General features: G+C 40.6%; 2 protein-coding genes across 2 annotated transcripts in view; both read right to left on the reverse strand.

Moving 5' to 3' along the window:
• Nucleotides 1-639: 639 nt before the first annotated feature.
• LOC103141166 (polypeptide N-acetylgalactosaminyltransferase 6-like) lies at nucleotides 640-11,528 on the reverse strand. Its single transcript, XM_007556660.2, has 11 exons — nucleotides 11,341-11,528; nucleotides 9,598-10,103; nucleotides 8,960-9,132; nucleotides 4,810-4,959; nucleotides 3,286-3,520; nucleotides 3,081-3,198; nucleotides 2,785-2,985; nucleotides 2,560-2,691; nucleotides 2,361-2,462; nucleotides 2,083-2,241; nucleotides 640-1,115 (listed from the first exon to the last, which is right to left on the reverse strand). The coding sequence occupies exons 2-11, from the start codon at nucleotides 10,074-10,076 to the stop codon at nucleotides 1,002-1,004; spliced, it is 1,863 nt and encodes a 620-aa protein (XP_007556722.1). The 5' UTR covers nucleotides 10,077-10,103; nucleotides 11,341-11,528; the 3' UTR covers nucleotides 640-1,001.
• Nucleotides 11,529-14,795: 3,267 nt separating this feature from the next.
• LOC103141167 (adenylate cyclase type 6-like) overlaps nucleotides 14,796-23,115 on the reverse strand; it is a 44,691-nt gene continuing 36,371 nt past the window's right edge. Inside the window, exons 17-25 of the mRNA XM_007556662.2 lie at nucleotides 22,030-22,179; nucleotides 21,735-21,910; nucleotides 21,516-21,548; nucleotides 21,403-21,432; nucleotides 20,570-20,702; nucleotides 20,010-20,273; nucleotides 19,660-19,864; nucleotides 19,378-19,502; nucleotides 14,796-16,432 (exon numbers count right to left, since the gene is read on the reverse strand). Of these exons, the coding sequence (XP_007556724.1) occupies nucleotides 16,304-16,432; nucleotides 19,378-19,502; nucleotides 19,660-19,864; nucleotides 20,010-20,273; nucleotides 20,570-20,702; nucleotides 21,403-21,432; nucleotides 21,516-21,548; nucleotides 21,735-21,910; nucleotides 22,030-22,179 (1,245 nt within the window). The 3' untranslated portion in view covers nucleotides 14,796-16,303. The remainder of the gene's footprint in view (nucleotides 16,433-19,377; nucleotides 19,503-19,659; nucleotides 19,865-20,009; nucleotides 20,274-20,569; nucleotides 20,703-21,402; nucleotides 21,433-21,515; nucleotides 21,549-21,734; nucleotides 21,911-22,029; nucleotides 22,180-23,115) is intronic.

Below are 23,115 nucleotides of genomic sequence, written 5' to 3' on the forward strand. Positions count from 1 at the left end.
GTGTCATTTCTTTTGGCATGAATTTTTTAGGACACATTCTGTTCTCCGCTTCCTTTCGTTTGAAGGAATCTTTACACTACTTCACATCCAGTTTGGTGATCTTGTGCATTCTGCTGAACTCACATTGCAGGTTTTGTCGGACAAGACAAAAGCCGTTTTCTGGAATGTGTATCTCCAGAGCCACTCCCTACATAAACTTTCAGAAGACATAAATCGGCGCTTCTGAGAAGCTATACGTGCTACATAGATGGAAAACTTCTTGTCAGCATGAAAAGACATTCTTAACACAAAATCTTTAGGTTTTGGTTTAATATCTGTATCAATCATATAAATTTAGTTTATCCTTCAGTATACAAAATATCAGACAATTTTCCCAGATTTTGTGCAAGTATGATAAACAGTCAACAGACCAATTTCACTAGAAAGACATATATTCAAAAATGTGCCTTTGGAAATTGTTTCCTAGATGGTTAACAGAAAATAACTTATTTATAATAAAAAGTTATTTATAAAACATCATAAAATCATAAAAAATATTTTTAAAAAAACTAACATTCCATCCTCTTGAGATAAAATATTTCCACATTCATCACCGGACACAACAAAAATCACAATCGCATACGGTTCTCTTTCTTTTTTTTCATATTAGAGTGTAAAACAAGCGAATTAAAGTCATTGCAGTTCGGAGCCTTTTTAAAGCTGCCACTGCTAAATGCAAAGTTCACACATGTCCAAAGATCCCCAAACCACAGTAAGAAGAGTTTCCTGAGTGTCATCCATAAATAAAATAAAAATAGTTATACCCAAATGAGGGTTTTCTGTTTTTTTCCTAAGCCAGGCATCGTCTCTGTATTGTCCTCCATCTTTTCCTGGTCACCAGTATGGCCACTTGCCCAAAGCTTTGCAGCATGTCCGTTTGGATCTGCAATGCTTCAGCTCTGAGCTGCTGAGTCTGATAACAGGGAGGGGACCAGAGGTCACCTAATGGGCAGACTGAGGGGTCAAGAGAAACTCCATTGCTGGAAGGGATCTGCAGCATTACAGTGGTCCATCTGAACCTGACCCCCTCTCAGCTGTAGGCACCTCCCACTGCTGGGATTCTTCAGAAGACTTTCCTGAAACAAAACAATAAGAAAAAAAGCCACATGAAAGCTCAGCTAAGTGGAATTAAGGCACTGAACAATTGTGTTTATTCAATATATGCAAAAACAGATTTGACATTCTGTTCTCCTTTTCATTAGAAACCCCTGGCACCTTATGCTGCAGCTAGTGAGACTAGCTTAGCATGCACACACTTCTGGGGCTAGGTAGACAACTAATTATTTCGCCATTTTTCTTAAAGGGTACGGAAGTTAAGACCTAAAGCTTTTCTGGTTGTAACTGTTGCGCCATGTTTTTCTGAGCGACGTTGCTAAACAGCTGCTGTCTGGGCTGTACCAGCAGAGGAATGAGGTCCGTCTGGATGAGCTCAAGACTGCAAACCTTTGATGGCTGCTTACAGCCATCGTCTAGAGGAAAGTCGTGTAGACTGGTTTTCTAATGTAGAAAAAGAGAAAATCTTTACAGCATTGCACAAAAAAATGTTGGTTTCTGCAGATAGTTTTACTGATTTTTGATAACATTTAAAGTGTAACGTGCATCTAGGACTGCAGGGAATAGTTGAGGGCTTTGCAGATGTAAGCGAAAGATGCTACTTGTTCTGCTTACTGTCTGTCTAGGAAAACCAAAAATAAATGACATCAGTGCAGGGACATTCTGCAAATCAAGAGTAAACTGAGCTGTAAATGTTTCTAATGTTTCCTTATAAATGCTTCCTGAATACATTTTAAAAAAATTGGGACATAAAATATTATAGTAAATGTAAGAGTTCATTAAATGTCTGAATGTTGTGGGCGTTTCCCCATTTCACATTTTATCAGAGCATCATTTTAAACAATTTTGAATAAATTAGGTAAAAAGAGACCTTATAAAAGTTAAAGCTCCATTTGAACAAACCTTATTTTACAAAGCACATAGATGTAAATGTTTGTTGCTGCCCATAACGGTACCCGTGTTGAAGTAAGGATGAGAAGCCTCGCTCACCTCTGTAAAGACCCATTCCTGCTGAGGTGACAAACTGGTCCCCCTCCCCTTCAGCTGGCACAACTCTATCTTCACTGGCTCTGACTGATCGTTGGCATGGAGACACAGCTGCTTCCCGATGTTGTGACGCAGCTCTTTGTGGGACGAATACTCAAAGTACTACAAATACAATCATCTAGTTAGAACCGACCAAAATAGATAACATCTGATCATCTTCAAATCTTTTTTCTTTTTCTTTTTTTTCTCCATTTCCTGCTAGTAAATGAGAGATCCTGTACCTGGTTTCCTCCCATGTTGTGACACGGGTACATGATCACAGCTTTACCCCCCTGGTTGTTCTCGCCAACATCCAGGCAGGTTCTAGATCCAGAGTTTCTGATCTATGACAAACATGGACACGAATCGAGGAGAACGCAAACTGAGCAGTGCGTCTAACATAGTTCATCACATTGTTTGTGTTCAGAAAAATCGACTCACTGATCCGAATTTTTCTGGCTTTAGGTCAGGAATGAAGATTTCTGGGTAGATGGTGTTCAAGTACCAGGTGAAGTTCTTGCAGTGAAGCCTGTTCCTCAGGTTGAGGCGATCAGAGATGTCTCCATATTTATTCTATTGTAAAACAACAACAAAAAAACTGGTTAGCGGTCAAAACATGACAAGTCGTATTGGAGCTAGATGGTGGAGAGGAATTAGAAGACAGACCTCACTGGCCATCACTGCAGCGTTTTTGTTGCGCCGATAGAAGATCTTCTTGAAATCATCCATCCAGACTTCGGCCAGGCGCACCTGGTTGCGAGTGATGACCTCGGTGCCCTTGGGGAAGGTGTGCGGACTTTTGGTGCGGAAAACATGGCCCACCACCGAGCAGGGAATGATCTCCAGCTGACCCCCGCACTGCCACACCTTCACACATAAATGTTTGCAGAAAATGTCAAGGTAACTTAATGATTAATGTGGGAGAGGAAGGACGAGGGGGGGAACAGATAAGAGACACTGACCCTGAAGGACATTTCCACATTTTCTCCGCCCCAGATCTCCATCTTGTCATCATACGTTCCGATGTGCTCAAAGTACTTCTTTGAGATTGAGAAAAGGCCTCCGGCAAAAGTAGGTGTTCTGAAATTTTCATGAGCAGATCCAAAGGCTTTAGGTGTTTAAATGATTCAGACCTTTAAACAGCGGAAACAACATGATCCATCTTACTTTACAGGGTAGGTTTCGTCCTTGCGCAGCCTCTTTGCCTCCTCGGGTATCGGCTCCCAGCCGAACGTCAGGCTCCAGTCGAAGTTTCCCCGGTTGTACGCGCGGTTGGTGGCCACGGGTTTGTTGAACTGAAAGGAGTTCAGGTCGATGGTGGTGATCTCTGGGCTGACCACGGCGGTGGGTTCCTCAACTATCCGGGCCAGGAGAGGCTCCAACCAGCCGTGAAAACACTCACCTGACCATGAATAGAAGGGAAAGAAAAGACATACATTTTTCTACAAATGCCCTTTTGCACAAGCTAGCATACTTTTCTGATGGCAAGTTTACATTCTCTCATTACACCCATGAATTTACTACGAAGTATTTTTAGAATATATCATAGAAACAATTATTAACTTTTATGAATTTTCCAAAACAAGAATTGGGTTCGAATTTATGGTGATTTTCTTAAACTCACAAGGGTCAAAGCGATGCACACAAACTCTAAAATACTTCTTAGTGTGTTGCAGAGAAACCAAAGACTTGCCATCAATGAGGCTCCTTTAACCTTTCTTCCCATCAAAAATAAGAGCGTTTTGTTTAAACTGGTTGATTTCCTGTGAAATCAACGAGGCTTCAACATAATTTATTTATTTCCAAAAGTGTTCAGGTAGGTGCTACTCCAGAGGCTTAATGTTGGCCTCCTGAAACCATCCAATCAAAACCAGCTTTGATTTGTGTGTGTGGAAGGATGGAGACAATGACTTCAACCATCTGACTAAGACTTTCAAGTTCAGATAAAAAGAAATTGGTTAAGATGTTCAGGAACGGACTAAAAACTTCAATGCTTCAGTCTCCTGCAGAAAAGACTACAAGAACACAAGCAGAACAAGAAGCTCAAGGTAAGGGTAAGGTCATCGAACAACAAAAACACAAACAAAGAAAAAGAACAAGAATAGGAGTAAGACCCAACCCAAAACCAGAAGCATGACAGCAACAGCAACAAGCTAAAGTTCTCTGCCACTGCCACTGGAGCACTACAAAAACACAAAAGAAAAAGGAAAAGCAAAAGCAAACGGTAACACAGCCAAACCTACAGGTAAACCTGTGTTTAAATGGCGGAATTTAAATGAATTTAAATGAATTTAAATGAACTTTCAGTATTTGACAAAGAAAACATGGTAGAAACAAGCATGCATGGGTATTTTTGTTGCAGACATTGATCCAAACATTAGAGGGTATTGTAGTTACATTTTCATATATTTGAAATCCTGCTATATATTAGCAGTAAAATTCAAATTTGTGCACCCACTTCTTGCTTTGAAAAATCTGTAAAGTCAGTACCGCTGAGATTATGTACATTTATCGCAACTCTACTGCCAACAATGTCGATTTAGGGTTCAAGTTCATGCCGGATATTTAAAGCTCAACCACTTTGTTTGACGGTATCCGCTACTGTCATTTCAGGTGACTGTATGCAACCCAACACACTGCCTGCATCTCGTGCATTGCAGCCGACCGCATTGTGTGCGAAGGTTTCCTTACAGTGCGCATCAAGGAAGGTGAGCACTTCAGCCGTAGCAATGCTGGCTCCCAGCAGCCTGGCTGTGATGAGGCCTTTCCTCTCGGGCTGCCTGACAACTCGGACGATCTTAAACTGCTCCACAAACAACTCCAGCTTCTCCTTCAGGTGGTCTGTAAGATAAAAAAAAAAGAAGTGTGTTAGAACAGCTCTTTACGGGAAGTTACGATGCACATCAGTTGTGGCACATGAGCAACAAGCCTTCGGTCTGTATGATTGAACACCTCGCTGACGAGAAGACGTAAAAGTCAAACGTTCGTCAGGCTTAGACCGACAAAAGCAGCAAAGTGGAAACGCTTCGGGTAAAAGTGGATAAAACTTCCCCTCTGAAAGCTTTTGTGGCCACAAGAAGCGGCACATATTTCTCAGCTGAGCAAACTCCGCGGCCACAAGCAACGAAGTTCTGCAGCAGAGAGCTGGAGCTCTAGCAACTAGAAAGAGAAGTCAGAGGAAAGGAGGAAACGTCTGCATGCAGCTGGGAGGAAAACAGTTATAGATTATTTCATGGCTCAATAAATAAGACAACATTTATTAATAAAAGATCATCAGGTTGCAGCATGAATGACTTGTTTTTATATGAGCTTTGAAAAAGTATTCATGTCACTTGAAATGATCAGGTTTTATGTGATAAATCAAAATAAAGTAGGACATAATTGTAAAGTGGGAGGAAAATTATGCACGAGTTTAAAATTGTTTAATAAAATATTTTAAACATTTGGGTTACATGCAAGCTTCTCAGGATATTGTAGAAACATCCATCGCTGTGATTATGACTGAAAATATTTGGTTTACGTCTCTACACCCTGAATTTCCCAACACTTCCTCTTTGCAAAACAGCTTCAGCTCAGTCGGAGTGGTTGGAGAGCATCTGTCATTCTGAAATTCATCACAGATTCTCCATATCGAATTAGATCCAGGATTTGACTGGGACATTCTCAAGAATAAATATTTTGAGTTAAGCCACGACATACTGTGGGAAGAATATTCCCTCCCTCTTTTATAAAGTATTAAACCCTAGACCTTATGAATAGATGAATAATTTTGCAAAGAACTATATGTACAGAACAATAAAAAAGGCAGAATCTTTAGTTTTTGGTGCAATCATACGAATCCTGAACATGACACGAATATAAAAATAATAATAAGACAGTGATTTTCTGTTTCTTTTACATTTCTTTGTTTCAGCACTTTGTATCAGTTACAAGAAAAAAAAAGACAAAGTTGATTGTTAAAACAGTCACACATAGAGGCTTAAAGTTCAAGTTTTCAGGAAAGTCTCATGTCCAACTCAAATCAGAAATAGCATCCCATCTCGCTCATGTTTTACGTTCACAGTGTCATAAAATTCTTAATACCTCTCATGTATTTAGTGGCAGGTCCTTTTCATGTTCTTCTATTGTAAGAAAGTTCTCACATGGAGTATTACAGATCACTTAACAGAAGAACAATGTCAGCTAATAATCATCTACTGTCAAATACTGTATAATGTTACACATCCCCACTAGATTTTCCAGTTTTGTTTTTTTTAACATTTCTTTGGTTGTCTTGTCCTGTTTCTTACAGATTGCACTTTAACCCGGCTCTATCTGAACAAATGCAGCAGAAAATTAGCTTACTAGTGGCACACAGTTTTTTTTTTTATTTTATTATTACTATTCTCTTAAAACTGCAGGCTTTTCCAAAGGAATTGTACTGTAAATATAGCCACTGTTTTAACATCCCAGTCGGATGTGGATTTGTTTAAAATGGTAGTTACTTGTAAAGGAGATTCGGGAGTTGAATGAACAAATTATTAAAAACAAAGACATGCTGATGTAGATACAGAAAGAAATAGAGATAAACAGAAAGACAGGACAGAAAGGAAAAAAAAAACAACAACAAAGAAACAGAAAGGAACACCCTGATTCTTTCCTCCGTCTCTAGAAGGTTTGCATTATTTAGACAGGATTATTTTCGTGGCAATATGCATTTCATATGATCATCAGCAGCATGTTATACGAGAATATTTACTTTAACAAAGGAAATTTGTCTCTTGCATCTAAAAAGGTCAACATGTTCCTGCAAGGTGCCCTGGCCCTCGAATTTGAATTTGCAGCACCTATCTCCAGTAAAACACAAATTCTTGTGGCGCTGCTGTAGACGTGGTCGCCTTTTTCCAAATCAATCTCACTTCGAGTCCCAGTTATTTGTACAACCTGTTTCCTACAGAGTGAGTCGGCTGCTGAAATCCTAAGTAAACATGATTCTGGGTCACCTTTCACAGTGTAAGAAGGCAGTTGATATTATAGGGTCTCAGACAATGAATGATACTGTTTAAATAGCCACACATAACCGGATCCTGGGAGGATATCGTTTCCCTCCTCCAGCGTTTTGTTTGTTGGACGGCTGACGCTAAGCATGTGGACCGTTAATGCAGGATGAAAACAAACCAGTATGCTTGGCTTATGCTCAAAAAAAAAAAAAAAAAAAATCAACATCGTTATCGTCCAATGACAAAGGAAAGCAGAGCAGGATAAAGATGATAAAGCACGAGACACTGATATTAGCTGCACTTTCACAGTAAATGCAACACACTATTTTTCAAGGAACAGAGTGAGGATTGACCTGAGGACCTTTTCTGTGCGTTGGCATCACATTTGAAGCGGGCTGATGTGTTTATGTTGACGATCTGAATCCCAGTTTTATTGGAAGTAGATGGGAATTAATGGGATAGTGCAGCATGTTTTAGTAAACATAATAATATAGGCCTACTGATTGTTTTATGCTTAGTTGCAGATATTTAAAAAAAAAAAAGTTATTTCGCAGTCTGTTTTCACAAAGATTCACAATTTGGAGCTGATTACACTAAATACGACAGTGGAACTGAAAACACGTTTTGTGACGGCAGTAACCAGAACAAATAATTTAGTCAAGCTATTTAAATATCTGCAATATTGATATATGAATGACATTATGCTTACGAGTTACTCTACTGTTCTGTGAGTATAGTTGAAGATGCAGATGTTAAGAGTTCGCAGAACATCTGCAGCTTTAGCAGAAAATGTGTTCAGGTTAAGACCATGTCTGAAAAAGACAACAGACCTTTGTGGCAAAAACAGGGGAATGGTCAATATTCTGAGAAATCATTTACCTTTAAAGAAAACTTTAAAGGAACCTAATGTCTCCAGGGTAAAGGATGACGACCCCAGACAATGTGAACGAATAATAATAATAATAACATCTAATCAGAGATTCCTACTTTTAATATATGCTGACCCTGATTGCCAACCTAAGCGCTTAAAGAAAACCGATACTAAAATCACACAGCAAAATTTCATTCAAATCAGCACACAACATCACATGACGCGATTGTGCCATTTAGTTTACTCAGTGCCTGTAGTCTAAGTTTTACCTTGTCTGCCTCGGATATTTATCCCATTAAAAAGGTTTTAAAATATACTGTTTAATTTATTATATGCTTATAATATGCTCGACATTTTCAAGCAGCTGCAGTTAGCATGCTTAATCCTTGTTATAATTTCTATCAATCATAATTCATCTTGTAACAACACAACACTTGTGGGACCAACTTCTCTTTCTGTGGTTTCTCCCTCACACAGTAAACTATTTGAGAACAGCGAAAGGAAGGTGCAGCACGCAACACAGTCTCTCTTTAGCTAAATACTACTGTAAAAGTAAGATAAAGAAATAAAACAAAATAAAAAAATTAAACGTTGACAAAAAGGCTGCAAAGCAAAAACGTAGCCATGCCACAAAACAACAGTCTACAAATAGTAAGTTTAAGCTTGATGTACGAAATTAAGTAGGTGTAATAACTTTTTGTGCTTTCTAAAAATGGCAGCACAGAGGCTACATTTAGTTACCCACACCGTCTTCTGGCACTTCTGCATTAGATTGATGGGTTTTGTTCCTGTTATTTCTGAACCACTTCTGCTCAGTAATAACTAATAAAATCTGAAGAGGAGAATGAATCATTGACTAAGGTGCAGCTCTGGATTATTTCCTGTGTGAAAATGTGAATTTGCACTGCGGGTTTGCTGCAGTACCCCTCAGCCTGACATTTACTTTCCATTCCGTTCCCATTTGCTCATCTTCCACGTGTCTCACTGTTACCTGCAACGCTGGCATCGTCAACCAAGATGATCTCCTTCAGCAAGATGGCGGGAGATGTGTGCAGGACGCTGTAGACCGTCCGGAGGAGCGTGGACCAGGCCTCATTGTGGAAGACAATGATGACGCTGGTGGTGGGCAGAGGAGGGCAGTGAGGAAACTTCCTGTCCACACACCTGGAGAAAGAGAAGGAGGCATATCTGATGAAATGAAAGTCACACAAGGTCTCCCACGTCAACACATAGGAGACGAGTGTTTTCGGATATTCTGTTTTTTTTTTCATGGTTGTAGTTTGAAGTGTATTAGCGAAATGCATCGTGAAAAGTAGTTTTGGCATCCTGCAAAAAGGAAATGCAAAGGTTTACAGTCTGGGTGTGTGCATGTGAGCCTGGGAGTATTTACTCTGACGTGTCGGTCTCTGTTATTGCACACTGAGACGTTTAGCAACGTGGGCTTACTAAGCCCTGGAGGTTATTAAGAAAAATTGTGAAAACGTCTGTAAATCATTGACCTGGGTGAGCATGGCTCTCTCTGAGATTGAGACAGAGCTGTATCCTCTCATGTCTGCATGTCAACACCGTCGTTTGCACAATGGCAATTAGCACAGCCAATAAAAGATTAGCTTAAAGACTTTGGCTTACTCCGGCGGTCTAGTGTCGTCCCCGAGATTGCGGCTGAGTGAGATCCGGTCGCTGGCAAACTGGTTGAAGCAATGGCGTGTCATGCCCTCCTCCTTCTCCTTCTCCTCCTCCGGCGTCATGTTGTCCTTCACAAACGCTCTCCCGTCGGCCCCGGGGCTTTGAGGGTCCTGCGGCGGTCTCTCCAGGTGAGGTCTGAGCTCAGCCTGAGAGTAAAATCCGGAGGGGCATTTAACGTCCTCCGTGGGCTGCGCCTGCACCGGCGGGGCCTGCGGAGCTCCGATCTGGAAGCCCATGTTGTTCACAGCATTCCGGACCATGACCATAACCTCATCCCGTTTGTGGGCCAGGTCCTGCAGCCAGGGGTCTCCGGAGTTTGAGGAGCTGACGTCCCTCTGGAGAACCACCAGGATCACCAAGAAAAGAGTTCCCCCGAGGAGGACCAGCTTCAGGGGAGACAGACGCCGGCGTATCAGACGCATGTTTCAGATGGGCCGATCCCTTGGAGGCTGTGAAACAGGAAAGCACAGAAATTCTCTTGAGTTTGCCTCCTTGGCAACTGCTAAAGGCCACCACTTACATCAAGGCCTTTCAACAACACGCTCTCCTGTTACCATTACCCGCCTTTTACCTGGTATACATTCACTAACCTTTTTCTGGATGAAACCAAAGATGTCAAAGCAGGAGAGGGGGGTAAAAAAAAGAAAAAGAAAAAAAAAACCTTCAAACCGGTTTGTGCGTCTCAGCAAGTGTCATAGCAGCTGGTGATCCAGTCAACCCTGATCCTCCTCCTTCCTCCTTCCTCCCCCTCCTCCCTCCAGGTCCCACAGGGCGAGCACGGAGAGCAGGGAGGTGGTGAGAGTGAACAAACACACCACACCTCTCAGCAAACACCTGAACTCACCTTCTCTGTGGCCACAGCCTGCCAGGACCCACGTGGCAGCAGGTGAGGCTCCCACACCAGTTAATAAGTGACACGCACTTTGTTTTTAATCTCAACAGGCCAATCCACCTCATTGCTTAATGACTGGCTGTCATTTGCAACAGGAACTAAGATCTGCTACGTGGAGCGTGACACAACTTCAACCAGCTTTTTGTACAATAGCAGCCTGTTTCCTGCTGAGTGAAACAGGATATATCACTGCGAAGTAGGACATCTGGATGTCCTCTGGTGATCACTGTCCAAGAGAAGACTCACTCTTACTTGGTCATAATTAATTTAATATATTCTCAGGCCAGCTGGGCTTCGTAATTGATTCAGGGGGACACTTCAGTGTTCAAGAAAAGTCTGGTCTGAGCCGTCTAAGGCGCCCCTTGTGCACTTCGATGACAAAATTAAACTACTTCCATGAGTTGAAATATATCTGACTTTACTGTATGTGGCAACAGTTTCATCTGTTTGTTTGTTTGTTTTTTCCAGTAACTGATAGATATTCCACAGATTCAGCACACTGTGGTCTATAAGATATTAATAGATAAGGGAAAAAAAGACGACAGAGTTTTTAGCTCTTAACGTTTCACATCTAAAATGAAAGAGGAAGAGTTGGTGAGAAATGTCCTGCTTTCAGTGACTGAGCGGTGAAAGATCACAGAGCAGCTTCTATTTACCACGTTTTACTGTCAAATGTGACAGCAAAGCCTCACATTTGACACATAAAGCGTCAGACAGAGAACCGGGTTTTCTTATCGATACCAATCGGGGTCCATTACACCTATGAAGTTTAAAAAAAAAAAGTCGCCACTTACTTTAATGAAAAGAGCAAAGCTGTCCACACCTGCTCTCTGCTTGACGAGGTGCTCCTCCTCGGCTTGTGCGTTAAGCTGCCAGATCAGCAGCCACGTTTCTTCTCACCGACTTTGTAGGTGACAGCCGACCGGTCTCCTGTCTGTTGTTTTCAGCTCATGAACAGGTGCCATTTTTACAAGATAATAATTAGTTGAAGTGAGTCCCCTGCTGGTGGATTGCGTCCAGAACTGCAGAGCATCACATGGCAGAGAGGTCACATAGTTAGTGAATCATAATAAGAGTAAGTATTAGGTTTCTTAGTTTGAAACTCATAGACGATAGCAAATCCAGACTGATATTGGCCAAGAATTTATTCCTGTTCATTTGAAATTATTCTTTAGATTAATGAAGCTAAGTTTCTTGGTTAATTTGAGTTTTGAGTAAAACCATCTAAACAAATAAAGATTCAAATAAATAAATAAAAAAAGATTATAAACGGACACTTCTCATTTCAGAGCCATTACAGATTGCGCATCCATGTCCTATTTGGGTAAAGTTGAGTGTAAGGAAGAAGTGTAAGGGCGGAAAGGTCCACAAGCAATCCGGCAGAGGGGGCCCTAGTCTGTCTGAAGAATTGTCTCTCCAGGAGATCAAAAGTTACACATCATAGTTCTGAACTTAGTTTTTGTCTATTTTAAGTAACAGGGAACTCAGATATTTCAGATTGCAGAGACCCTTATCACCAAAGAGACATGTGAATCTAAACAAAGGAAGTGAAATATTTCCCACAGTGTGACAAAGTGGTCAGTGCCCTCATAGTGGGAGCCAAGAATGCAGATTTCTTTTTCATTTTAGTGGACTGCCAAAACCAACATGACCAAACATTTAGAAATCCGTTGAACTGTATCAGCAGTCTGGAGGCTTTCTACAGATCTTCCAGCGTGTTTCTTTGGGTTTTGGTGGCTTTTCTGTGATTTTCTGTCCAGTTCTTGTAGCTGACAGTTTTGACAAGTTGTGCATGTTTAAACTTTGAGGAACCTGGAGGAATAAAGAAGAAGTCTCAAACACTATATGTTGAGCTGTGAAACTTTACCTGATAGTCATTTTTATTCACTTTTCTACATAATAAATCCCCTCAGCAGCCACTTAAAAAACACAGAAGTTTTACAGCTATTTTTAATGGAGGAGTTTGTGAGAGCAACCTCGGGTGTCGGCTTGCAATACAATTTTCAAATTGTAAGGCGATTTGAGGATTTCCTAAACATGCATGAAAGGCACTTGCAACACTCCAAGTATATTTCTGAACAGAGAATAACAATATTGCATGGTGTAAAGCTCAAAAAGTCAGTTTTACATGACACTCCCCCTTTAAAAGTTGTGGTTGAAGTTTTAAAATTCAACCCACCCACATCAGTGCGTCAGAATATATTAAACCAGCGGTGAATATATTACAATACAACTCATGTTCCTGTGTCGTGTATCTACCAGAGTGACATTAGTGTTTTTTTTTTCATCAGGGATTAGGAGGAATTTATGTCACTTAATTAATGTTCACCATAGAGTGCTGTAAGTTAACACTGCAATAAGTTCAAAGTAAATACATTATTCATGCTCAAGCAATTAAATACTCTCTCCTGTATCACCCTCTTGAAACTGTAGACCGTCTTATTCAGGAGAGGAGATGGATGTTTCTCTCGGGTTACTGTCACTCGGTGCGGTCTTGATTGCAGGTTGCTGATTGAGATGAGAGATAGCAGAGAGAACGGCGCTGAGTCACAGCACCGTCCACATCTACTGGCAGCCTTGGCGGTAATATTAAGCCTCAGAATAAATTAATCTTCTGTTGCAGTTGGAGAAACTCGCTCAAAGAATGATGGATAAAACAAATGTGTTCAGTGCTGTTAATACTTTGTTCAACATTTCCCCCCCCCCATCATGACAGCTCTTAAGATAAAAGGATCTTTTCCCGTTTATAATATTTGTCTGGATCATTCAGAGGCCTGGGTTGTCTCCTCTTCACCACATGTATTCTGGGTCTGGACATTGAAATGAGATGATCACTTTTGTGTCTTTTGAACTATTTTTTTAGGTTGATTTAGCCACACATTTTGCCTAGCTGTCTTGTTCCAGTGTCAAACTATTTTCTGTTTCTTGTAGATTTTGCATTTGAAATGTCTCGCAATTTCCTGTGTGGTCTTAGAAAAGCCACACAGGAAATCACGGTTCCTCCACTACGCTTAACAGTGCGCACAATGTGCTTTTCCATATATTCACCTCACCAGTTCGTTCAATCTTTGTCCATTTTTGCCAAAACACAATGTCGAGTCAAACTCCCAGCTGCCTTTTGCAAACTCCACATGTTTACATGTGTGACGGTGGGATGGAAAATGATTTTTACCTGGCATTTCTCAGAATAACCTGGTTGGGAATGTAGACAGCTTCAAAGCTGGTTCTAGACTTGGTGAACCTAAGATCTCCTTGTTTGGCTCAGTTTTCCAATAACGAGGTTTCAGTGATTTCATCCTGACTGATGAAAAGAAGCTGGGCTCTTACCCAGCTACAATTTGGACTTTTGGACTGTGCAAGGAATCGTTTTTAAAGATATTTTTGTCTTCAGCGCTGGCAGAAGCAGACCGATCTAGTTCTCTCAGTTGCTAGCCAGCTGCTTAGCGACCGACGGATAATGTTCAGCTGGATGTTTGCATGCATTCAGAATGGTCTTGCTTTTCCTGTTTAACTTGTTTCCAACTTTCGTATTTGATGGACTGCTGGCATTGCAGCCAACGGTCTGCTAATATTTGGCAAGGCTGCCAAAGTAACCTGAAAGGTTTGGCCTGAAGCAGGTCCGTCCGGGTGTGTAGTTTGTTAAAAGGGTCAGACCAGCCGATGAACTGAGAAAAAGGCATATCTTAAGCCAATTAAAACAACCTACAGCAACTTTTAAAAGCACAGCAGTATGCACACAGGCATCATTTAATAAGGGGCACTTGTCAAATTTATTATGTAATAGTACTTCTGCTTCTACTACCACTGCTGTCTTAGTGAATTACATTCAGACTGAAATGATTAAAATAAACTTTTAACACAATTTTAACAAATTATATTGATAAAATTGATTAATTTGCCCCCAATAATCGGGATACCAGCTTTTAATATTGTTACATGCATATTGAGTCGTAATTAAAAGACCATCAACACTTTGATCGAGTTAAAAATAATGCTACATTTATTTCACAGTTACAGAAATAGTTATTAACCAAATAGTTAGCTAAAGTCTCCTTTTTCCAACTTGAATTTATTTTAAGGCATCATACACATCTTTACTAGTAGTGCTTATTAGTACTTAATAATAAGCACTACTGCTTATTATTAAGTAATAAGCAGTAGTGCTTATTACTTAAGAAGAAGATGCATTATCCAAAAGGTTTGCTCTTGTTCTTCGTATGCGCAACAACAAAACCATATGAGGCAAAGCAATGGAAAAAAGCCATTTATTGATTTCTTATTCTAGTAAAATCCAACTCTATCTGCAGTTGCACTAGTTGAAGATGAGACAGTGTTTACTTGGGTTTTCATAACAACAGAGAGCAACAAGTGACTGTTTTGCGGCGTTTTGGCGCCAAGACAGAAACAGAAGCACATCAACAGAGTATAAAGCATTTTTTTTTTAAATAGAAAATATTTAATCTAAACTGTTGGGCTTCTAGTACGAGGATTTTAAGAACCAGAATGTTTTTCTTCAAATCACCTCACTGTTAGATAAAAATCCTCATTTTTGCATACATTCATTTGATTATTGTTTCAAACAACAGTTCTTTCACGGGTGCTTATACTAGAAATTAGCGTCAAATACTGCTGTGTAAGGTTGTGAATATCGGGCCATGAAGAATGCAAACATTAGTGCTAAATAATATCAAGGCAATACAGAGCAGAAGGAGAATTTCTGCATAAAAAATAATTCCACAGCTGTCAGGAAGTCAGCTTACCTTTAACACAGTTCCAACTAAACCACGCTTATTTCATTTGGAATGAAATCAGTTAATAAATCACAGTCCAGTAAAGGCGCAGTGGGACACGATCATCTTCAAAAGATCAGTCTTGACACAAACAATCAGGAATGGACACTCAACTGTAGTGAATAACAAAACATGATTTGCAGCAAACAGTTTGGCAAGAAAGCGTCGTACAGTATCTTAGAAATCTCACAGTGAAAAGTTTTCCGTCTGCCCCTCATCAGATCGAGCTACAGAGCTCACACCCGTACACACACACACACACAACCGTACAAAAATGGTTTATAGTTGGAATACAATCGTTCTTCAGGTCAAACCATTCTTCTTCTGTTTCCCACGTCTTCTTCCGGGGCCACAGGGGCCCGGCGCTCAGCCGTGTGTTTGAGTGGGCCATAAACTAATTGCAGGGTGGAGGGAACAAAGAAAGCCCTGATTAGAAACAGAAAGGTCAGAGCCAAGGTTGCTGTCGTTGCCGTTTTCCTTCTGCGTTATCTGTGCGTGTGCGCTCCTCTTTGTTAAAAACAGTTCAGAGAAGTTGCTGTGGCCTTCGCTCTCTGAAAAAGAGGAATAATATAGCTTATAAAGTTTATTATAGTGTTGAACGGAATCATCAGACATTTATTTGTTCTTTGGTTATTCTTCTCCTTCATGTTGTCCTTGCATAATTTTCTTCTAAGAAAGATTGCTTAGTTTCTCACAAAAATAAATAATGACTCCAGATGGCATACTTGTACTATTGCTCAAAAACACAAGCGTCGCCGCTTCCTTCCTAAGGCCACTGGGATTCATTATTTAATCGAGCGGCTCGCGACAAGCCTTCAGTCTGAGAATGTGACAAGAAACGGACTCCTCTCTCCGACGGCCGCATCTTGTCCCCGGCGCCCGTCGCTGAGCCGGACGCTCAGTCTCTCTGCAGTCCCTGCCGTTTCAGCGCAGCGGGAGTAACCGTGCGGTCGGGCTGCCTCCGCCGTTAACTACCCGGCGGGCCACTGGTGAGGAAGTAGGTGGTCATCTCCCCCTTCCCTTTCACCTTGACGAGACCTCGACAGTCCAGCTGGTATCCGTTGTTGGCCAACACATGGTACAAGTCGGTGGTCACCTTGGAGAAGGAAATATGTGAGATGTTTAGTCAGTCTGGCAGGAAAAAAAAAACAACCAAACGTTCAGTGTATTTTCACAGAAGTATCGACCACTTGAACATTTCATATTTTGTCAGGTTACGACTATAAAACCTGAATGAACACAGTTCTGATGAGGAAATTCAGCTTTTGATTAAGGTGTGTTGGAGAAGGGATAAGCTTGTAGTTAGTCCATGCTCGAATGGAGTATTGAAAAGCTCTATGTTAGATTTTAAAAGTTTTGGCTAATGTTTCACAACCTAACTCTGCTTTAAGCATCTCCACAACTTTATCTCTGACCTACTGTGTTCCTTGGTTTCCATGCGGCTCTTTGTTCTTTCGTTTTCTCAAAATCTCCGAGAACGGCTGAGATTAATTCGCCTGCAGGTGGTCTCAATTTACTAATGAGGTAACCTTTGAAGGCAGTTAGTTGAAATCGATTTTATGCACAGTAACCCTTTTCAGTTTTTTAATTTGAAAACATTTTGAAAGTCATTTCTCTTTCCTTTCACATCGCTTTGTGTTGGCCTTTCACATAAAACACAAGTAAAAAGCACCTGAAGTTTGTGGTGGAAACGCTACACAATGTGGGAAGTATGTACTTTTTACTGCCCTGTAGATAATATTATGCACTGATATTTCAAAATATTTGTTCAATTATGAATCATTACGCTGTAATTACAATTACAGTGACACTTTTTATTCGATAAAAGGAAATAATTGGTTTTTCTACGTTTTTGAACTATTTCAAATCACTTAGTAGATGAAACTTAAGGAAATTACCAGGAAATGGCAATAAATATATATTTTTTTATTTTTATTTTACAAACTGAAAATGTTCATTTTGGTGTTTTTTTTAGATGCCTTTTGCTCATTTGGTAGTGAAATTAAAACGGTTAAACATTTGGAGCTGCAGTAGCACAAACTGTCCTACAGGGCGCAGCAGTGCTCTATCTCGTCATTCTTATCCCCCCCAAGCCTTTAGCTTTGCATGTGCATAAGAAAAACATTTGAAGACATGCTTTAACATCTGCTAAATGTTTATGATTATGACGTTGACCCATGGCAGCAGCTTTGTCTCCAGGGGAAATTTAAATTTAGCTTTCTGCCTGATCCCAAAGGGACATTCAACGAGGAGCATATCTGCTGGAACACAACATGTCTGGCAGTAACTGAGATTCTTGCAAGATGACACCTCTGCAAAATGCATAACATTTTTTAGTGATTATTGTGATCTGCCTCGAGTTGTTTACACTGAGCATAAACTCTATTAACTCTACGTGCAAGTCTGAGTTTGTGGAAGAAAAACAACAACAAAAAAAACGAGTTAGATGTCATTTTTGTAATGATTTACATATGAATGGACACAAGTGACCCACATTTGTGTCGGAGCAAACACTGAGCAAGAGCCTTCATGACTAATTTTCTAAGAATCTGCCAGAGGTGTGGACCTGAATCGCATGACACGAATTTAATGACTTTAGACACAACTTTATGAAGTCAGGAAAATACTTGAAACTTACATCTGGTTCTGGGACAACAGATGAAAAATAGTCTTTTGGCTAAATCTAACAGAAATGTTAATTAAAGTGCATCGTCCCTCCCAAATGAATTAAATTTCAACTTTAAACAAATTGCTTCTGACTTCACTTAAGCTTAATATTTACTGTGTGATTATTTTTTTTTACATCTTTTTCATCGACTTTGTTGCTTTTCAGGGAAATAAACCCTTTAAGATACCTCTTGGGAAAGCATTTATTGTTACTCTAAGTTAGGTTTGGTGGCGTAGTTTTTAAGATTTAAGGTTTAGGACTTTTTGATTTAAGCTGAATCCTTTTTCTCACCTTCCTAGGAAACAGGATTCAGCTCCACCACTGGATTATAAGTTTGCTAACCCGCCCACAACTTATTCACAGTCCATTCAAGACATTTTTGAATGATTGGTGCTTTGAACTTCCTGACTAAACTCCACCCCCAAAAACTATGTGATGACGACGTCCAATGTGACACAAACACATTTGCAAGGGAAATCTTTGAAAACATTCGCACATTTTCATTGGAGCCATTTAACATCCTTTCTGCTTCCAGCCTCTGTGCGTTTTGCGCCCTGCTGCATCGGCTGTGCTCACATACAGCTTTCAGTGCAGGACACTGAAACACAGCTCAGCTCTTGAACCAGAATTTCAAGTTTTGTACACACACACAATGAAATAGAACTGCACAGGAATATTAATAGCCAAACTATCAATGAGCCATATCAAGACAGAGAATAAACATGCTAAGATTAGCCCAGTACTGCGGGAAACTGCTCAGCAGGAACAAGACGCAAATAATATATATATATTTTTCATTGTTGTTGCTGTGGTTGTTGGACCAATTCACACAGAATATAACCTCAAGAAATGATCCATTTTGTACTTTTTAGTTTATGTGTACGACTCTGCACCAGTTCATACATGTGCAGAGATCAGTAGACAGTTTGGTTTTAAGCATCTTTCCTAATGGTTCATAATAATGTGGCAGAGTAGGAAGCTGGAATAGGACCCACGACTTTCCAACAGCAACAACGACTTTGGCAACTTTTTACTGAGTTATCCTGTGTTGGAGCGGCATGCTGACGCCGTCCTGAAGAAATGTCAGTGGGTACAAAATAGCAAAAATTGCCAAGAAAGAAGAAACTCCATGGTCCTGAATCCAATGCTGATACAATGTAGCATTGTCTTTTTTAACTTCACTCTGAAACTTTTACTAGTTTTTTCTTTTCTTTCTTATCTCACAAACACTTTTTTTTATTTGTTTTGATTCTTTTCTGTTTTTTACAACTAAAAAAACCCCAAAAATCTCAACTAAAATGATAAAAGTGTTGTGATGCACAAGTAAAAACTTTGGAGCAGTTTCTGAACACGGTCTAAAGCAAACGCCGTACCTGGATGTAGTCCGGTACTCCAGTGCTGTCCATTCGGCTGGCCACATTAACTGTGTTTCCCCAGATGTCATACTGGGGTTTCCTGGCGCCAATCACCCCTGCCACAACAGGCCCCATGTTCAACCCTGAGAACGAATCATGCTGCAAGTAAGTTACACTATTTAAAAAAAAAACAAACAAAAAACACATCTCCTGATTTTAAGTCTTCTGTGTCTGATTAAACGTAAAGAGGGTTTATGAGGTAATGTTTCAGGAGCAATTTCTTCTAGATTCCAAGCGTACCGATCTTCATCTGGAAGTTGTTGAAGGAATGCTCATTGATGTATTTCATCTGCTCTCGAAGCCTCATGGCGTAATCGGCCAGAGCCAGGATGTGCGAGCGGCCCTCTCTGTCGTAGGTGGTATCGTTGAGGCCCGAGGCCACCATGTAGGTGGAGCCGATTGTTTTGATCTTCTCCAGCTGACGGAACCGCTCCTCGCTGATTATCTGGAGATGAGTGGTAAAGCACGAATTAGGAGAGGGAACGGGAGCTGTTGGTTAAAAACCCCTAAAGTGTTCACCTCTTAACAGGATGTAACTGTTGTTTTTCCTGCATTATTTTATTTGCACGGCTTGGCGGTCCATATTTTACCTCGTCAAAGTCGGCGATGATTTCGTTAAGCAGCCTGAGGCACTCGACCCCCTCGTTGTTTGCCTCCAGCTCCACGTAAAACTCGGAGAAGTTGCTGATGGAGGCGAACATGACAGCGACGCACTCACACGACTGGTAGTACAGCTCGTCATTTCGCCGCTCCATCGCGAGGAAGTGGCCGGCCACATCTTTGGGCAGGATGTTGTGCAGCAGGCGTCGGTTGTAGGCCTGTAACTCCTCCATGTCCTCCTTCTCCTCCGTGGCCTGAGGAGACACACGGAGGGAGTTACACTAACAGGAGACGCAAATTCTGAAGATTTATTTGTTTTGCTTTGATTTTTCACAACATGTTAGCATACTACAGCAGGTCAGGTGGAAATTCGCGATGAACTGACATTTGTCCTGGCTTCTCTAGTTTCAGTTCTCGTGAATATTAGCCTTCTGACACACAAACACACAATGCTCTTTGTGCTGCATGCCGGCAAAGCATACGTGGTGAAAGTTGACTTTTGCAAACTTTAAACACTTCTGCTTTCAGTGCAAAAGTGAAACTTATTCACCTGCAACTTCCAGAGGAAGTCGAGACGTGCGGTGGACTCCACCTGCTGGCCGTGCAAATAGAGAGCCAGAACGAAAACCAGCAGGATTATGGGGGTCATGACCCTGAGGGGCACCTTGGTCACAGCCCCCGGGCTGAAAAAAAAAAAAAAAAAAAAAAAATTACTAATTAACGCTAAAACCTTTGAATAAAAGCAAATGTCTACAATGTCAATCAAAACTTTGCATACACCCATCATGTGCATGAATGTCCTAGTAACATTCTGATGCAATATCTGTGTAACAATTCCCTCCAAAAATGGCAGTCATGCACTTAGTGAGTATATGTAAACACAGCAAGATCTCCCTGTTTTCAGAAGAAGAAACTTCTGATTTGCACTGTGTGTCATGGGGCTGGTTGGTGGTGGTGAGAATGAACGCTGACCCAAATGATGATGATGATGATGATTTAATGAAGAGAAGCTCAAAACACAGTCCAGTACAGTACGGGAGAAACACTAGCACACAGCTAATACCGGTAGCAACTGAAAAACTGAAGACTGAAAACGTGAGCTAAACCAACACAGGACTTGACAGTTCGACTGTGAAGGCCGACACAGACAACAATTAGACGACGTTAGACGAGGATCCGACAAGGAACACAGACAAGAGGAGGGACTAAATACACGGGGAAGGTAATCACAGGAACTAGAAACAGCTGGGCACAATCAACAGGGGAGACAGGACAACACAGAGACTATCAGGGAACAGAACCAAACACAGAAAAACCTCAAAATAAATGTACAAAGAACTCAAATCACAGCACTGTGGATATATTATGAATAAAGCTTCTTACCACTGCTCTGCGGTTTCATTGAAACCAGATCTAGGAAAAAGAGAGAGAGGGTCAGCCCTGCAAACACATGAACCCACTTAAATAAAATGGAGCAAACATAAAAACCAACTTACTGTTGCAGGGAATCATTAACAGGTGGTAATTGCCTGTGGTAAAAATGAGAACATATTCAGAAATAGGACATAACATTCAAAAATAGGAGTACTAGGTTTTAAACCTTTTTTTTTTTTAAAAAAGGAAGTAGGTCGAATCTAAGCTAAACTGCAACCCGACGACACGTAAGTTTAACCGGTCAAGTTGAAAGTTAGTTTGTAGCCTGGCAGCAGACTTACAGAGTGTTGGCAAAGACCAGCAGGTCGGCGTTGTCAAACAGGGTCACCTGAGGCCACTCCACCAGCAGGAGGAAAACGAGATAGATGAGCAGCATCAGAGCCAGCTTCCCGATGCTGCTGATGTGCAGGAACACGGAGCAGGCCAGCAGGGTCAGCAGTACGCTGTAGCTGAAATACTGCAGCACAGCGAGGGAAGGAAAAGGAGCAGGAGAAGGATTTCAGCTGGATATTTGGACAGTTTTTACCTGAAACATTCAAACATTCACCCAGAGAATGAAATAGAAACAGAACCAACCTCAGGTAGATGGCAGGGCATCACCTGACTGGAGCACAGAGTCAGGCCGTCCTCTGCTGTCCTGCTGAGGTTCTGCAGCAGGCACAGAGTCACTGTTGTGTTCAGTTCCCGTCCTATACAGTCCTGCAGTTTCTCTCTGCTGCAGGTAAACTGGGGAAGGAAAGACGAAATCTGATCTTAAATGGAGCAGGATGGACAACCGGATGTGCCGCCTTTTGGCAGGTAAATCAGTAAAACAAACAAACGATTTGTTTGTTACAAATGTATGCTGATACATTTGTATTACCCTCAACATGTAATACAAATGTATTGAAGTAACTACGATATTGCTTTGAAGTTATATCTGTGTGGGCCCAAACTCATCGAACGGAACCAGAGCTAAAGCCGTTTCTCAGCATTTTTCATTTTACATAACATCTCTATGGCAACGTGGCAATAAGGTTGCTGCCAAATAACCTTGCGATGAAAACTGAAACTTTATTTCGCTACCTGACAGAGAGTAAATGTTTGTTTATTAATAATAAATTAGATTTTTATTTTATTGATTTTTCTTAATAATAATAAATCAGTCTTATGTTTCATTTTACTGAAGTGATTTGCTGAAGTGATTGTTAAGTGGACATTTTATTTCTTTATATTAATCTAGATAAATGTAGTTTCCCTTGATAGCAATATTTTGTTCATAATGAAAATAATCTTACAGTTGTAAGACTATAGATGATTGATTTCTTTTTGTTATTTAGTGAAGTTGGTTGAACCACTTTTGTTTTTTAAATCTTATTTTCCTAATCTTTAATAACAAAAGAAAAGGCCAGACCCATTTAAAGATTCAATACTGCTCATTATTCCAATTCTGTTTGAGAAATATGACAATTTTATTATGAATCATTTACATGAGTATAAAAAGTAAACCCAAACGGAGAAAAACACTGTCTCCATAGTGATGATAAATGTGGAATAGAAATATTAGATTAAAATGAGAAAAGTCTCAATTATCCCTTGTGTTGCAGATGGGGGTGAAAAGGGGATCTGTGTTAAATGTGGAAGGGCTTTGTGGTTTCAGGGTTGACAATAGGAGTGTCTCCT

This window comes from Poecilia formosa, unplaced genomic scaffold, assembly GCF_000485575.1.
Source record: "Poecilia formosa unplaced genomic scaffold, Poecilia_formosa-5.1.2 Scaffold80, whole genome shotgun sequence".
In the NCBI taxonomy this organism is placed as follows: Eukaryota; Metazoa; Chordata; class Actinopteri; order Cyprinodontiformes; family Poeciliidae; genus Poecilia; species Poecilia formosa.